At 42.0% G+C, this 18,467-nt stretch overlaps 1 protein-coding gene across 2 annotated transcripts in view; it reads left to right on the forward strand.

Annotated features, from left to right (window-relative positions):
- The window catches only part of AKT1 (AKT serine/threonine kinase 1), a 148,808-nt gene that overhangs the window by 121,399 nt on the left and 8,942 nt on the right, over positions 1 to 18,467 (forward strand). For both annotated transcript variants that reach the window (XM_056547349.1, XM_056547350.1), the window contains exons 11-13: positions 691 to 905; positions 2,698 to 2,785; positions 6,391 to 6,493. In XM_056547349.1, coding sequence (XP_056403324.1) covers positions 691 to 905; positions 2,698 to 2,785; positions 6,391 to 6,493 — 406 coding nt within the window. The remainder of the gene's footprint in view (positions 1 to 690; positions 906 to 2,697; positions 2,786 to 6,390; positions 6,494 to 18,467) is intronic.

The raw sequence follows: 18,467 nt of genomic DNA on the forward strand, positions 1-18,467 counted from the left end.
AAATCTCCCCAGTAGTACGTGTGCTTTAAGGAGTAGGAATCTGTATAGTAACTATATAGTTGAAAGTTTATCATTCTTACATTTTGGGGCCTTAGCGTTGGGAAAACCCCTTTAAGATGAACATACAGCATCAAAAAGGAAATGTCCGTGTAACTATAGTAATTGCTGTCCAACGATGTAAACTCTATTCTCTGAATGAGAACGACCAGCTGGAGCTATGAAGTGTTTGCATGGTTGCATAACTAATATGGTAGTGGGAAGCGGGGGTTAATGGGTTCAGACATAGCTTCTCTTTTTATAAGAGCTTCTAAAATTAAAGGGTCAGCCTAGTGACATACTCCATAAGACTCTCATCGTGTCTGGTGACCCAACTGAAAATGAAGTGTTGGGGGACAGAAAGGGTGGGAGGACTTAAGTTGACAGTGAGGAAGAATTATCATAAGAAGGTCACCTTATCAGTCAGAGTGCTGCTTTAACTTGCAAAACGGCCTTTGAAAACCAGATTTGTATCAGGTTCCTTAGCTTTAGTTTTAATACATCTTCCAATAGGATGATAGGTGTGATTGTTAGGAAATCTCTACGTATTTGTCGGTCTTAATATTGTGATACATAACTGCTCCTGACGCCCTGCAGGGAAACTGAGCACATGGGTCATGTAATGACATATTACGGTACTTGCTTCTTCAACAGGTACTAGAAGATAATGACTATGGCCGGGCAGTGGACTGGTGGGGTTTGGGTGTAGTCATGTACGAAATGATGTGTGGTCGACTCCCATTTTACAACCAAGACCACGAGAAACTCTTTGAACTCATCCTTATGGAGGAAATTAGATTCCCTCGCACTTTATTACCTGAAGCAAAATCACTGCTCTCGGGATTACTGAAGAAAGACCCAAAACAAAGGTAAGAAAGTGAACTCCTATGGTGTCTGTCTCCTATATGCTTTCCTCTCTCCCTTAGGCTGTCCTCACACACAGCATACAATTTTTATTTTTTCGTAAAATAGCTTTTTTTTTAGCACAAAAAAAAACTCTCCTCTAAAACATTACCACTTTTGTGCATGGCTTTGCAGCATTGGAGTTCACCTATGATACGAGACATCGCACCTTTCCAGTGTCTGATTTTTGGAAGAAACAGCATAATTCTTTAGAGGGACCTGTCATCACTTTCATGCTGCATGAACCACAGTCGACAGAATGGTCCCTGGAGGTTTCTTCCCACCCACCATATAGGGAAAATCTATCAATCAAGGTTTGGTGGGGCACGGAGAAGCCGTTGGGGGTCACCCAATGACTGTTGGTTCAAGCAACATAAAAATTATGACACGTTCCCTGTAAAATGGTTATCCAGGTTTAAAGCACTTACTCCTAACCACAGGATAGAGAATAAGTGTCTAATCGCAGGAGGGTGGGATTGGCGGCTTGGCAGTGACTGGGTAATTGACTAAGCGACCAATCACTACCAGAACTAGAATGTTTTAGAAGAAGGGGTCCGTAGCAGTAAGATTGAAGAGTCGGCACTGTTCTTAAGATGGCAGGGGGTCTCAGTGGTACACACACTATATATTGGATAACCCCATCCATAGGCTTGCATTAAGGGGGCGGGGCATGACATCACACGGGGCGGAGTCATGACGTCACAATACTCTGGCCCCGTGGTAGTTAGACTTCAGACACAGAGTGATCATCGCTTTGTGCAGCTGAGACAGGTTGGTGCTGCATGAGAGATTGCGGGGGTCCCCAGTGGCGGGGCCCCTGCTATCAGACATCTTATCCCCTATCCTTTGGATAGGGGGTAAGATGTCTTAGGGCCAAAGTACCCCTTTTAAGCTGTAAGGGTAAAACAGTGGAGTTAAGGGATACTTTTCTATTTCCAAGGTAAAAAAAAGCACCTAGCATTGTTCACACATCTGATGGTTTGTTACAATCTATCAGTGTGGGCCTTTCTCTGTGATAAAGCAACAAAAAATAAAAATCTCTCCTTACCCTGGACATTAGGTTGATGGTGCTTACACTGATCAATATACAGATTCTGTCACCTGATTGTGGCAGGTTTTGGTGTTCGATTATTTCCAAGGGTTTCATCCTCGCCAAATGGCAGCCATACTTTCCCCCTGCAGGTAAAAAATAGGATTACATGGTGGCTAGTCAAATGAAAAGATGACTGTGTAAAACATGTCAGGGCTGAATCTGCCGTGAGGAGCTCTCTTATATAAGTGATCTCTAGTGATCTTATTAAGATCATATGCCTTAATAGGACACATGGATGGAGTTGATGTAATGAGGCCATCATTCAGTAGTATCATACAAGTGACACTATTGATATATGTTCTCTAATCTATCGGAACATTGGTTGACTCAATTGATTAAAGTTGTGGTAATAATAAGCTTTATTGACATAAGACTGGATAATTTAATGGCTTAGACTAGATTGGCATAATTTCAGCATTTAAGGCATATCCTGTTAATATAAAAGATGGGAATAGCCCTTTAATGGTACCCTGTCAGGAGAATGGACGTCCTATGACTCTGCTTATCTTTCCCTCTCTATCGACTCCTATTGGTTGTGTTGCCTGCCAGAATTGCGCCTGTCAAGCATTTATAAATGATAGAATTGTCCATAATGAAAATACCCTCAGTTTCGAACATACACCTGTTCACTCTTATTTATGGTTTGTTCCTCTTCATGTGTACAGGTTAGGTGGCGGACCAGATGACGCTAAGGAAATCATGCAACATAAATTTTTTGCTGGAATTGTATGGCAAGATGTATATGAGAAAAAAGTGAGTACTGGTACATGCACAGGGTGCTCATTCTCTTGTATGCTTTTCCTCAGTATAGGCCCAAAATACAAATTTTAGACTTTCTGTAATACGAATTGCAGGAAAAAACATGCAAATCTACTCATTACATCACCTTTTCAGGCGATGTTCCCTGGTATCAGCTTAGCTCCAGTTACAGAATATAGAAAGCTAATCGGGATTTATGCCAAGCCAGAACACACTCTCCAGAAGGAAAGAGTACCCATCTGCACAGAGAGAGTTCTGGAGAGAGAGTTCTGGCTTGGCATTAATCCCGATTAGCTTTTTATATTCCGTAACTGGAGCTAAGCTGATACCAGGGAACATCACCTGAAAAGGTGATGTAATGAGCTGATTTGCATATTCCCCTACCCAGAATGCCTGCGGAGTGCTTAGTGGCCCTTGAAAGCTCTGTCACACCAGGAGTGGTGAACTCTCACTGAGTTACATCCCGTTTAGTAGGAAAAAACATAATGTATGAGGCCCAAATTCCAGACTATTTATTCAAAATATCCTCGTTGTCGCATCCGAAGAGTTTGTACATCATCTGCATCGAACTCCCCCCTCACCATAGGCAGCTCCCCCACTCCAGAGTGAAGAATAGCACAGCTGTTGCTGCTAATGGCAGCTGTGTTGGCACACACATGCTTGGCAAGGGGGTGGGGCGTCCTGGCACAATCTGTGGAGACCGTACAGCTTGTGCACACTGGATTCCAGGAACCAAGATGGTGCAGAATGTCCCAAATTTTATGATACAATGCAAACTATAGTCATGCCAGTCAGCAATGAGAGGCCTTACAGGGAGGAGGGGGTCGCTGGAGTGTGTGGCAAGCTGTCATTTCTATAAATAACTACATTCTAGAGTGCTGCGCTGTTCACATCAGGTTTGTGGTTCAGTGCTGAATAAATGCCCTTTGAAATGATGAGGACTTTATGTAATGTTCTATTTTCTCAATAATTAGCAGCAACACCGTTGTCACGTGTAAGGTTTCTGTTGAATATCGGGCACGGGATGCAGCGGTGTGTAGGAGCAAGCCACAATAATAAAAATAATAAATTGTATGCAAACTGTCAGCACCCGAATATAGAAAAAGAATTAGAACGGGTAGAAGATGACAATATTTAGTAATATTAACTAACCCTAAAAGTCTAATCTTTACCCTAGTATAACTGATTTTCATAAACCCTATTATGGAATTCTCAGTTGTTACTACTGGAATGTTCCTCTATCTCAGTGTTTCCCAACCAGGGTACCTCCAGCTGTTGCAAAACTACAACTCCCAGCATGCCCGGACAGCCAAAGGCTGTCCGGGCATGCTGGGATTTGTAGTTTTGCAACAGCTGGAGGCACACTGGTTGGGAAACACTGCTCTACCTCATAGAAAGGTGATACCGTCTGAAATCAGGGGTAAGGTAGGATTGCTGGGACCTCCCCCAATCTTTATAATTAAGGTCCTGTTTAGAGATGAGCGAATTTACAGTAAATTCGGTTCGTCACGAACTTCTCGGCTCGGCAGTTGATGACTTTTCCTGCATAAATTAATTCAGCTTTCAGGTGCTCCGGTGGTCTGGCAAAGGTGGATACAGTCCTAGGAAAGAGTCTACTAGGACTGCATCCACCTTTTCCAGCCCACGGGAGCACCTGAAAGCTGAACTAATTTATGCAGGAAGAGTCATAAACTGCCGAGCCGAGAATTTCATGACGAATCGAATTTACTGTAAATTCGCTCATCTCTAGTCCTGTTATTTTAAGGAAGGTTGTTCAAGAACTCTGACTTCCTACCAATTGCTAACTCTTTTTCTGTTCTTGCATTTCGACTGTATTTTGCTTATCAACTTACTGCCCATGTTGTGTATTCTGATGTTTATACAAAACTTAAATAAAACTTTTTACATAGAATTAAAGGGGTACTCCGGTGGAGACCTTTTTATTTTTTTAAATCACCTGGTGCCAGAAAGTTAAACAGATTTGTAAATGACTGCTATTAAAAAAAAAAATCTTAATCCTTCCATTACTTATTAGCTGCTGAATACTACAGAGGAAATTATTTTCTTTTTGGAACACACAGCTCTCTGCTGACATATCTGTCCATTTTAGGAACTGTCCAGAGCAGCATATGTTTGCTATGGGGATTTTCTTCTACTCTGGACAGTTCCTAAAATGGACAGAGATGTCAGCAGAGAGCTCTGTGTTCCAAAAAGAAAATAATTTCCTCTGTAGTATTCAGCAGCTAATAAGTACTGGAAGGATCATTTTCTTTTTGGAGCACAGAGCTCTCTGCTGACATCATGACCACAGTGCTCTCTGCTGACATCTCTGTCCATTTTAGGAACTGTCCAGAGTAGAAGAAAATCCCCATAGCAAACATATCCTGCTCTGGACAGTTCCTAAAATGGACAGAGATGTCAGCAGAGAGCACTGTGGTCATGTCAGCAGAAAGCTCTGTGGTCATGATGTCAGCAGTTGATAAAAAAAAAAAAAAAAAAAGTTTTCCACCAGAGTAACCCTTTAAAGTTCTGTTTCAGAGGAGCAGAGGTCATGTATACCTGGGGCATCTCCAGCAAGTGCATAGAGCAGATGTCATCTGGCGGCTGCCACTGAAGTCCTTCGGTGGTAGGACTGCGCAGCGCTGTACAGTCCCCATTGACAGCAATGAGCAATGCAGTGCTGGTGGAATTCCACACAAAGAATGAACCGGTTCATTCTTTGCGCGGATACATTTCAGCGGAGGAATTCTCCACTGTTGAAATTTCCACGGTGTGAACGGGTCCGCAGAAGACCCATTCACACAAATGGTAATGTTCACAATATGAATTTCCATTTCACAATTCTGCGCTTGGAAATTCAGCTACACTAATTAATGTACCCACATTCATAGTATTACCTGGTCTCCAAATGATATATACCAAAGTGTGAGACCTCATTGGGTTAAGCCTAGTCAAAGGTACTAGTAATAGGAACCTGATCTTTTGGAGGGAAGGGAGCTATGGTATTCTGAGGTGCTCAATATGTCATCATTTTAGGGCTTTAAGATTCTAGAATGGGCAGATGTTTTTATTCCGATATTTGTCGTGACACATCTGCCTTTGCGTGTTTGGTAGCGTATTTGTTCTAAACCACATTCATGGCAACCATATAAAGATCCACATGTGTGACTGCTTGGTTGAGGTCACTCTTCTTAGACGTGTTCCTAGAAGTACTTCCTGTTGAAAACCAAGAACACAGAAAATATCCAAAATTAGAACATGCAAATGAAAAAAAAATGTAAATTAAATAAATTGTTTTGTAAGCAGTCGCAAAGGGCGCCATTATTTCCTGTAGGGGGGACTACATCTTATTATTGTTTTCGGATACTGATTGCTCCATATTGCAGTGTCTTCTAAACAGTGTGCCCCCAGCTGTTGCAAAACTACAACTCCTAGATGCCTGGACAGGTCTTTTGCTGTCCAGGCATGTTGGAAGTTGTTGTTTTGCAACAGCTGGAGGCACACTGTTTAGAAAACTCTGCCATATTGGGACAATTCGTAGTTCAGAGACCTCTGGTCCATTACCCTGCTCACTCACACTTTGTGTTTTTTCTTTTCAGCTCGTTCCACCTTTTAAGCCACAGGTTACATCAGAGACAGATACTAGGTATTTTGATGAAGAATTTACAGCGCAGATGATCACTATAACCCCCCCTGACCAAGGTAAGTGTCTGTGTACCAGCCTAGTTGGGGGCATTGTAGATAGAACTGTTAAATACTAACTTTGCATAAGTATTCCGTAATACTATAAACTATTATCTGCACCAGATTAGCTAAATATGGCTGCTTTCTCCACGAAATGGCGCCACATTTGTGAACTGGTCATATCTGGTACTGCGCTGCAGCTCTATTTACTTGAATGGAACTAAACCAGAAGATACCTATGGATCGGTGTGGCGCCAGCAGCCATGTTTAAATTCTGCTAAATAAGGATATAACCCTTCGGGCCATCAATACTGCTGAATCTCAGTTGCAGAATTCTATTGGCAGCAGAGCCCCATGGTTTTCAATAGGATTCTGCTGCAGCGTTCACACTGTAGACTTCCCACAGTGGAAAATTTTACAGCAGAAATTCAAGATTCAGGACCTGCCAAAAGTATGAAGGTGTTTATTCTTTTAACAGAATTCTGACAGACTGCATTGCGGTCTTTGAAGACAGCGCATGACCGCTCGGTACTACCACTGATGATTTCATTGGCGTCCACTGCAAACAGAATCTCCACCTGGAATATATATGGGTAGAGAGTCGGCAGTGTGGACGGGCCCTTAAGGCTATGTTCACACGGTGGAATTTCTGAGTGGAATTCAGAGGAAATATTCAGCTCGGAAATTCCCCTTAAGCAGAGTCCGCCTATTGATTTCATGGGATTCTGCTGTACTGTGCACCCAGTTTATGCAAAAACATAAACCCGGTTCAATGTTTCTGCAGATTCTGCTCAGAAATTCATTGGCATCTATGAAGAAGACAGATGTCCAAATGATCCTAGTGCTGCCGAATCAAGCAAATTTGCTGAATGTCCGCCAGTATTTTCCAGGCGGACATTTCACACATTTTTGACCGTGTGAACAGGTTTAGGTGTTGTCTTACAAAACTACTTTCCATATACACATTGGGGGGTATGGAGCTGTCATATAGATTGCTCTTCGCTTGAGACTGCCTTTATTAGGCTGGGTTCACACTACGTTTGTAGTGTACGGGTGCCGGATCCAGTTGGGGGGAGCGTATACGCTCCCGTATACCAACCGAATCCGTCCCAAACCCCATTCATTTCAGTGAGCCAACTGGAGTCAAACGCTGACTCCGGTCGGCTTATTTATGCCCCGGATACGGTTTTCTGACCACGGTATACCACGGTTTTTAGGTCCTGTTTATACTCTGGTCGGCTCATTGCAATGCAGTACATACAGGCCGGGTCCAGCTGGCATACGTGAGGGCCCACCTTTTGCTCCCAACCGGATCCCGCACCCGTATGGCTGAATCGTAGTGTGAACCGGCTATTAGAGTGACTACCGAGGTTAGACCTTACCTAACTTGATGATCTATAGTCGCCTCTATATTCTATAGATTAGTGGTCACAACTTCCTGGGTTTTAGAGGTTAGATCAGTGTTTCCCAACCAGTGTGCTTCAAGCTGTAGCAAAACTACAACTCCCAGCATGCCCCAACAGCCTTTGGGCATGCTAAGAGTTGTCGATTTGCAACAGCTGGAGCACGCTGATTGGAAAACACTGGGTTAGGTTATAGTATTTAGCTGATCATTGGGTTGGCAGCATTAAAAAAGGGGTTATTTTGGGGAGGCATTCTCATAGTTAGTATTAGACACAGAACACCACAAAATATAGTCCCCATAGTCACTAAATCAATCACACTGTAATCATGGTGCCAAGGGTCTCTCTATCCTAATATACATTATAGCTCCAGCTGAACTATTTGACACAAAGAAAAAGCAATAGCTACTTAATCACTTTATTTAGATCATGTTTAAAATACAGGGAAATTGAAAATTCTAAAAACATGCAAGGAGCAGCGTAGCTAAACACCCTTAAATCACAAAGTATGTATTACTAACCATATCAAAAAAGTGCATGGGGGAGATAAAGGGTCAGTATACAACTGTCTAACTGCAATAAGGTGCACTGAGGGTCTGGGACAACAGTCCTGATCCTGACCCAGTGGTACGAGACTCTGTATTATTGTAAATGTGCATACAGTTATAACATCACAAAATCATAAGTACCATATCACTGCCTGCCCCAACGTACGTTTCGTCTGGCTTGACTTTATTAAGGGACATGCAGTAACTGCTACTATCTCTGCTATTTATGCAATGCTGTAAGTGGTGTTAGGCGCCAATCAGAACTGAACCTGTGTCTATCGGCGCATGCGCTGGGTCTTGGAACATTCCCCTGCCCCATCCCCGGCCGCGTCACAGCAACTGTGCGCAGGTCCCGAAATACGTCATTTCCGGTACTGCACACAGAACCACAAGACGCCCAGAGGATGGGAAGCACTGCCCGGACTTCCCGGCGCATGCGCACTGCACAGGTGCTGTATACTATTACAAGTATTCCCTTTGCTGCCATCTATTGCCTAAAAGTGCTCAGTGCAACTTATTCATCAAGTATAATGCATATGTACACTGATATATCATATTACAGCCTCATAGATAATATATCACCAATTAGGATTCCACATCTATTATTAAACCATTATAGCAAGCCAAAAAATTATTATGGAAAGGTAGTGCCAGAATAATATAAATAATATTAATACCCTATTCTATACCATTGCTCCCTATGTATAAATAAATAGTGAAGTAAAATTACTGCCATAAAAACACTATTAAATGACAATTAATAACATAAGTGTAACAGATAATATCAGAAATGAAGTGATATTAAATATTAATGAAGTGATATTTGTGCAGATGCACAAAATTATATGCCATAAAACCTCATAATACAATAGTGTAAGTGAGTAATATCCGGAGAAAATTACGAAAAAAATCCAGTGTTGAGTGAAAAAATATCAATACTTTACAATTATTTTCATATATATATAAATCTGACCACTAACCCACCACTATTACAAGAGATAAGAATCAAAAATAATTTTCTAACAATGCACACAATATATACACAATCAGTGTGATAATAAAAAAATATAAATAAATAATTAAAAATAAAAGGGGGCAAAGAGAAAGCTGTTCATAACAACACATAATATTCTGGTTGACTGATTCTTCTTATTGATGTTCTTCATCAGCATCACATAATACGAAAGTCAAATATACGTCAAAGACACATAAGTGTCACAAAACTAAAATATAGGAGAAAAAGGATAGCATTAAAAACCTATCATGAGGGCATAATGCCAAAAAATCATAAAAATGGTGTAACACTCAATTGTTTGTTTAAAGGGTACCTCTCATCAAATAAACTTTTGATATATTTTAGATTAATGAATGTTGAATAATTTTCCAATAGCATGTTAATGAAAAATATGCTTCTTTCTATTGTATTTTTCCCGATCAGTCCGGTCAGCAAGCATTTCTGACTCATGCTGGAGTCCTAAACACTCAGAGCTGCCAGCCTGCTTTGTTCACAGCCAAACAGGCTGTGAACAAAGCAGGCTGGCAGCTCTGAGTGTTCTCCTTTGTGAACAAAGCAGACTGGCAGCTCGTAGTGTTTAGGACTCCAGCACGAGTCTGAAATGCTTGCTGCCAGGACTGGTAGGGAGACCCCTAGTGGTCATTTCTTCAAAGTGGAAAATTAAATAGAAAGAAGCATATTTTTTAATAACATGCAATTGTGAAGTTATTCTGCATACATTAATCTATAATATATCAAAAGTTTTTTTGATGAGAGGTACCCTTTAAGCCTGCAGGTTCCATTGTGCCCAAAGTCACTATCCACCTGCTTTCTTTCTGGGCCAATATCTTTTTGAGATTACTGCCTCTAATCCCCATATTCAGTTTTTCTATTCCTCTAATCTTTAGCTGCCTAGGATCACATTGGTGGAACAATTTAAAGTGCTCAGGTAGTGTCTTCTGAGTTGTAATGTCCTCAACTTCTCTAGCCGCCAGTATGTCCTGTTCGTGCTCTCTTGTTCTAATACATAATTCTCTAGAAGTTGGTCCTATGTAGTTCTTTTGACAGGTACATGTAGCATAATAAATCACATAGGAGCTACTGCACGAGACATACTGGCGGATAGAGAAGCTGCGCTGTCCATCAGCCGATAAAAATTCTGTGTCTCTCTCTATATTGCAACAAGTCCGACAGTCACCACAGGGGAAACTACCCACTCTGGGGCCTTTAGAACCGAAGGGATTTGTCACTTTCACCACATAGTGGCTCCTAACGAGGGTGTCCCTTATATTCTTGTTTCTTTTAGCTGTCATCTGTACTTTTTGTGGTATAACCGCTGCGAGCTGTGAGTCAGTTTGCAAAATACCCCAATTCCTTTGCAAACAGGATCGCATAGTTTCCCACTCGCAGTTAAATGTTGAAATGAATCTTAGAAATTCTGGGTTTTTTCTTTTTTTTTTAGTACCTTTTTAATAGGCCCTCCCTTCGAGTTTGACGTGCTCTCAGTAAACACAGTGTCAAGTATGCTTATCAGTATCCACGTTGTAAAAAAATTCCGTCAAAAGTTGACTTTGCTTTTGAAAATCTTCCTCAGTGGAGCAAATTCTCCATATACGTAGAAATTGGCCAATCGGTACTGCTTTTATAGTAGAATCTGTATGTGCTCAACTTGCATACAAGAGGGAATTGATGGCCGTTGCCTTCCTGTAAACATCTGTTGAGAGAAAGCCATCAGTTCCTTTTTTTAAGTTGTATATCCCAAAAGTCCAGTGATTGTTTATATGTTAATTTGACATTGATGTTATTGTCGTTAAGACTCTCCATAAATGTTTCCAGTTAAGACAACGACCCCTGTCAAAATAATAATGCGTCATCTATATACCTGATCTGGTACTGCACATGGTCGGCCACCTTGCGTAAGAAGGGGCGCCAGCGGCCAACCATGGGCAGTACTGGATCAGGTATATAGAGGACGCGTTATTTGTGCAGAGAGTACGAACAGGACATACTGGCGGCTAGAGAAGTTGAGGACATTACAACTCTAAAGACACTACCTGAGCACTTTAAATTGTTCCACCAATGTGATCCTAGGCAGCTAAAGATTAGAGGAATAGAAAAACTGAATATGGGGATTAGAGGCGGTAATCTCAAAAAGATATTGGCCCAGATAGAAAGCAGGTGGATAGTGACTTTGGGCACAATGGAACCTGCAGGCTTAAACAAACAATTGAGCGTTACACCATTTTTATGCGCCGCGCCGTGCAACGCATAGCAACGACGAAGGGGCGCACGCCGGAGGCCTGAAGCAGTGCGGACCCGACCCCGGCAACAGGTAATTATGCCACCGGGGATGGGGGGAGGCAACGGGGCAATGGGTGCCGCTGCCCCGTCTCTCCCCCTGGCTATCGGCGCCGGCAATGGGGCGCCGGTACCGATAGTCAGGGGGACAGAACGGGCAGCGGCGCCGATAGCCAGGGGGAGAGAAGGGCCGGCAGCAGGGCTCTAGACCCCAGGAAAGGCAGGGGGAGAGAAGTGGGCAGCGACTGCCTCTCTCCCCCTGCCTTTCCTGGGGGTGTATCGGCGTATAACACGCACATAGACTTTAGGCTAAAATTTTTAGCCTAAAAAGTGCGTGTTATACGCCGATAAATACGGTATATGTATATGCATATTTACACTGATATGTTGCACTGAGCACTTTAAGGCACTAGATGGCAGCAAAGGTATCTTGCAATTGTAATACTACACCTGTGCATTGCGCATGCGCCGGAAATTCCGGGCAGTGCTTCCCATCCTCTGGGCGTCTTGTGGCTCTGTGCGCAGGACTGTAAATGACGTCTTTCGGGACCTGCGCGCAGTTGCTGTGACACAGTGGGGGACTGTCCGGGACCCAGCGCATGCGCCGATAGACACAGGTTCAGTTCTAATTGGTGCCACTTACAGCATTGCTTAAATAGCGGAGATGGTAGCAGTTACTGCACATCCCTTAATAAAGTCAAGCCAGACGAAACGTACGTTGGGGCAGGCGGTGTCAGCGCACTACATGGGTGAGTGTATGGTACTTATGATTTTGTGATGTTATAACTGTATGCACATTTACAATAATACAGAGTCTCGTACCACTGGGTCAGGATCAGGACTGTTGTCCTAGACCCTCAGTGCACCTTATTGCAGTTATACAGTTATCAGTTGTATACTGACCCTTTATCTCCCCCATGCACTTTTTCAATATGTTTACTAATACATACTTTGTGATTTAAGGGTGTTTGGCTACGCTGCTCCTTGCATGTTTTTAGAATTTTCATTTTCCCTGTACAGTGATCCCTCAACTTACAATGGCCTCAACATACAATAGTTCAAAACACAGTGGTCTTTTCTCGACCATTGTAACTTGAAACCAGACTCGACATACAATGCTACAGACAGTCCAGATCTGTGAAACATGTCAATGACTGGAAGATCTGACCAATTACATTGGGCATTTTACTGGTAAAACACCTGTATTACTGAAGTGTATGCAATGACTGGCTGTCTGGTAGTGCCCCCTACAGTACAAGGTGGTACTACATGTTCTGTACTACACTTTACCTGTGCCACGGTTAGCTGCTCCTTTGGGCACCAGGTGAGGACGGCTCCATTTTACTTTTTTAGGACACAGTGTGTACTGTACAGGACCCTGAAGAAGCTCCTGTCCTCTACATAGACAGTGATTTCCAGCTTCCAGCAGATCTTTCCTACTTTTATATGTAAGGATTTGCTTTATCTGTATTAGTTATCTACTAAGTTTTCTTTAATCCTCACTTTTTCCTATTTTTGGATGACATTTTGGTGGCTTCAGAACCAATTACCAGGTTTCCATAGAAATAAAACAAAAGACAGACCGCGCCCCATCGTGTGGTACCGTTGTTGCACACAGAATTTAGTAAAGGTGGATATTGCTCTTACCCCAAAGGGTTACACTCCACCAAGTGCAACAATGGATCAAGGTGTAGAATATGAATAAGGTGTCAGGCAGCCACTCCTCGTCTCGTCAAATGTAACGATAAATAGATAAAAAGTCCAGGATGTAGACAGGATACACGGGCGCTCGTGTATCCTGTCTACATCCTGGAGTTTTTATCTATTCAGGTTTCCATAGAGTTCTGGTCTCAACATACAATGGTTTCAACATACAATGGTCGTCCTGGAACCAATTAATATTGTAACCACTGTATTTTAAACATGATCTAAATAAAGTGATTATTTTTTCAGTAGCTATTGCTCTTTTTCTTTGTGTCAAAAATTCTCATAGATAGATAGGTAGATAGATAGATAGAAAACAGAAGTGGTAAACCCCTTTAAGTAACCTTTAATGACCCACCGCTGTTAACAGGGTTATGAAGAGGTTTCATGACAGGCAAAACCACTTCAAGCATTGCAACAGTGCCACCAGCAGGCCTCGAGCATTTACTGCAGAAGATGGAGATATTTGGCAACTGAAAAACATGCACAATTTCTGAAAAAGAAACAGAAATCTTACTGGTTGTTCTCGTATAAAATGAAATTGTAAATAACGAAATCATTAAACTGGAAGACAATATTGATGGGGTTTTTCTTTAGAGGGAAACGGACAGCTGGTTCACCCGCACTATACCAATACATATATAGTTATGGTGCGGAGGAGCAGGATTACAATGAGGGTCTGTGGTCCAGAGAGAGCTCCGTTATTGATCGGCATTGCCAATATGTTAGTCACTGGTATGCCAGGTCCCGTTACCATTGTGCAAAACCAGTGATTCGTATATTAGCAATTGCTGGCTAATAACAGGTCTGTTTCGGAAAACAGATTCAGGTAAGTCATACCTCATTGTAACCCGGTTTAGCCACACTATAGTGTACTGGGTTTTTGGGTTAAGTGTGGGTGAAGGAGCTGTCCGGGAGTTGTAGTTTTGCAACAGCTGGAGGCACCCTGGTTGGGAAACACTGCTGTAATGTGTGTGACCAGGCTACTTCTCCTGTGCCCCATTTTGGCAAATTGCCTTAAAGGGGTTATCCAGGAAAAAACTTTTTTTTTTATATATCAACTGGCTTCAGAAAGTTAAACAGATTTGTAAATTACTTCTATTAAAAAATCTTAATCCTTTCAGTACTTATGAGCTGCTGAAGTTGAGTTGTTGTTTTCTGTCTAAGTGCTCTCTGATGACACGTGTCTCGGGAACCGCCCAGTTTAGAAAAAAATCCCCATAGCAAACCTCTTCTACTCTGTGCAGTTCCCGAGACAAGCAGAGATGTCAGCAGAGAGCACTGTTGCCAGACAGAAAAGAACAACTCAATTTCAGCAGCTCATAATTATTGAAAGGATTAAGATTTTTTAATAGAAGTAATTTACAAATCTGTTTAACTTTCTGGAGCCAGTTGATATAATTTTTTTTTCCTGGAATACCCCTTTAATTAATAAAAGTAGAAAACATTGTTTGCTCGTTTTTTTGTTTTTTTGTTTTTTTTTCCCCTCTCCGGAGACCTCAGTGGAAATATATTGTGCTATTTCTATTGACATAAATGAAGCTGCTGCCCGTAGTGTGTTATTTTTTTTTTCCTGTAAGGTTGCAGGCACATTGCATCACATACACAGAATACATTGTACCAGTGTACCAACAAGTGCAGAAGATTTCATCTAGCCCCAGGGCCACCTATAGTTATCATTAGGACTCGTGCAAGGCTGAATTAGGCTTCTGTTTTTCTGTTTAGGCTCCTGCAATACATCTGCTATAGAAGTACATGAGCCTCTACATTACCTCTGTATGTCTCCTATAAAAATAATGGTGGCCTACTGCATTGAATCAGTTTTGGGATATAGGATAGATTATCATATGTTACTATATCTCTGTACACACAATGTGATGGAGCCTGTACAGCTCTATGCTAGTGTTCCCCTAAAGGGGTACTACGGTGGAAAACGTTTTTTTTTTTTTTTTTTCTTTTTGCAAATCAACTGGTTCCAAAAAGTTTAACAGATTTGTAAATTACTTCTATAAAAAAAATCTTAATCCTTCCAGTACTTATTAACTGCTGTATACTACAGAGGAAATTAAGTACTGGAAGGATTAAGATTTTTAAATAGGAGTAATTTAAAAATCTGTATAACTCTCTGGCACCAGTTGATTTAAAAAAATATATAGTTTTTCACCGGAGTAGCTCTATAAACAGGTTACCTAATCATTGGCTGTCTAGCTGGTAGGACCCAAACCTATCACAAGAATGGGGATTCAGTCTCTGTCTGGTTAAATGGAGCAACAGTCGAATATGTGCACTGCCACTTTATTCAACGTCTATGGGACTGACCAAGATAGTACAGCACTCTACTATCTCCATTAGGGGGGTTTCACACGAGCATAATACAGATAAATGTTTGTGTCCGTTTCACTGCTGCAAGTTCTGGCCCAACCACATTTCTGATGACCCGAAGTGACAGCTGTCTGTGTGGATCATTAGACCACCAGTCAGGTTAGGGCTTGCGGCCTTAATGTGGATGCAAAAATGGATTGTTATTAGGCTAGTGGAACCTGCCTTAGTCTCATAGTGAAGAGCAGCAGTGCGTATAGTAGACTTCCTCAAGCCTAGCAAACCATCTTCACTGGAATCTGCCGCTGTACTGAATTCTGGATTAAAGGGGTACTCCACTGTCCCAGCGTTTGGAACATTTTGATTCGAACACTGGGTTAGGGCTGCAGGGGACGTGACATCACGCCACGCCCCCTCCCATAGACTTACATTGAGGGGTGGTGCCATGATGTCTTAAGGGGTATGGCCATGAATTCACGACCCCCGCAGCCCGCACCCAGTGTTCGGAAAAAAATTTCCCGAACGTTGGGGTAGGGGAGTACCCCTTTAAGGTGTACTCCAAGTCAGCGTAACCCTTCAGAGGAGCAGCACTCTATAGGTCATTTGACTTTATTATAAACAATCACTGCTGTTCTCAGTCATCCTCATAGACTGCTAGTTCATGTGTAGTTATGTCACAAGGCTATAGTCTTACAGAAGCAGTCACAGATGTCAATTCCCTATAGACTGAAGAAGCCTTCTTTTCAGAAAATAGTCACAATGTTGGTAGGAGTGTCTGGAAGTGATGGTGGTGGGGGGTTCTGGTAGTGGAAGAGTAAAATATTAAAGGAGAAATGCCGCGCAAAAGTCAGAATTATTACTTACCGATAATTCAGTTTTCAGGAGCCCATCACGACAGCACCAAATGAGATTGTCCCCTATCTGCATAGGAACAGAAAGCACAAGAGAGGTCAAAAGGCCCCTCCCTCCATACCCCCTTGGTGTTTATAAATGACTGAGAGCAGTTATTAAATATACATATACAAATACATATATAAAATAAGGGTGGGAATAAATAGGTGCTGTTGTGATGGACTCATGAAAACTGAATTATCCGTAAGTAATAATTCTGATTTTTGTCCCTCATGACAGCACCACATGAGCCATACCAGATAAATGTAGACTTAGGAAGGGACCTCGGCCTGCAGCACCTTTCGGCCAAACCCAAGGTCCTGAGAAGAGGCCACATCCAGCTTATAATGCTTGAAGAAAGTGTGCGGAGAAGACCATGTAGCCGCTCTGCAGATCTGTTCTAGAGAGCCCGAAGCTCTCTCGGCCCAGGAGACTGAAACAGCCCTAGTGGAATGAGCTTTAATGCCTACTGGAACACCTTGACCTGCAGCAGTATATGACTGACTGACTGAAGACTTCAGCCATTTAGAAATTGAGTTTTTTGATGCTTTCTTCCCCCTATTTGGTCCTTGATATTGAACAAACAGGTTAGAGTCTTTCCTCCAGGTCTTAGTAGTCTCTAGATAGTGTAAGACCACTCTCCTTTATCTTCTTGGGATTGGCACAGAAAGAGGGAAGAATTATGTCTTGAGATCTATGAAAATTAGATTCGACTTTTGGGAGAAAGGCAGGATTGAGAATGATCGTATCAAGTACTGTAAGGTAAGGATAATCAATAGACAAGGCTTGGACTTCACTTACTCTTCTGGCAGATGTTATTGCCACTAGAAAAACAGTTTTCCAGGTAAGAAACTTGATAGCTGATTCAGATAAAGGCTTAAAAGGGACTTTTAGTTAGAGATCCTAATAATTCAAATCCCAAGGGGGGAAGTAAGATTAGATATTTTCGGTTTTATTCTGATACTGCTGAAAAAAACTTTTGACCCATTTGTGTTCAGCAATGCTGACCTAAAAAGAAAAAAAAACAGCCAAATGCTGCCATCTGAACTTTAAGTGTACTTAAAGATAAACCTTAATCAAAACCATCCTGCAGGAAATCTAATATTCTGGGAATATCTTGGTTAAGAAGATCCGGTGGAGAGGAGCCACACCATGATAAAAATGTTTTCCATTGCTTAAGGTAAATGGAGTATGTAGAATCCTTTTTTACTTTTTAGGAGGGTGTCAACCACTTTCTTAGAGGGACCCCTTTGTTCTAGCACAATCCTTTCAATAGCCAGGCTGGCAGCTGGAGATTCTTTAGATCTTTGTGGAATAGAGGGCCCTGGCACAATAGATCGTCCCTCTGAGGAAGAAGAATGGGCTCCACTATGGCAAGTTCTTTTAGAAGACTGAACCAGCTTCTTTTCGGCCGCATTGGGGCTATGAAGATGAATTTTCCTCTTCTTAGTCTCAACCTTCTGAAGAGCTTTATTGATTAGAGGAATTGACGGAAATGCGTATGCGAGATTGAAGGACCATACTTGTTGAAGAGCATCCACTGCCTCCAGGCTTTCTCTTGGGTTGAGAGAGAAGAATCGATGAACTCTGTGATTCTTCTGAGAGGCAAATAGGTCTATCTCTGGAAAGCCCCAGCTTTGAGTCAGGGAGAGAAAAACTTGAGCATTCAGGGACCATTCCCCTGAATTCAAAACAGGGCGACTTAATTCTCTCCCCGGAGATTCCGTAGTGTGAACCTAGCCTAACAGTTTTCTTTTGCATTATCTCCTTTATCTTCTGCTGTATAGAGGATACTTTTTTCCACTGGAAGAAAGGTCTTCTGTACCTCTGAATTC

Source organism: Hyla sarda, chromosome 11, assembly GCF_029499605.1.
Source record: "Hyla sarda isolate aHylSar1 chromosome 11, aHylSar1.hap1, whole genome shotgun sequence".
Taxonomy (NCBI): domain Eukaryota; kingdom Metazoa; phylum Chordata; class Amphibia; order Anura; family Hylidae; genus Hyla; species Hyla sarda.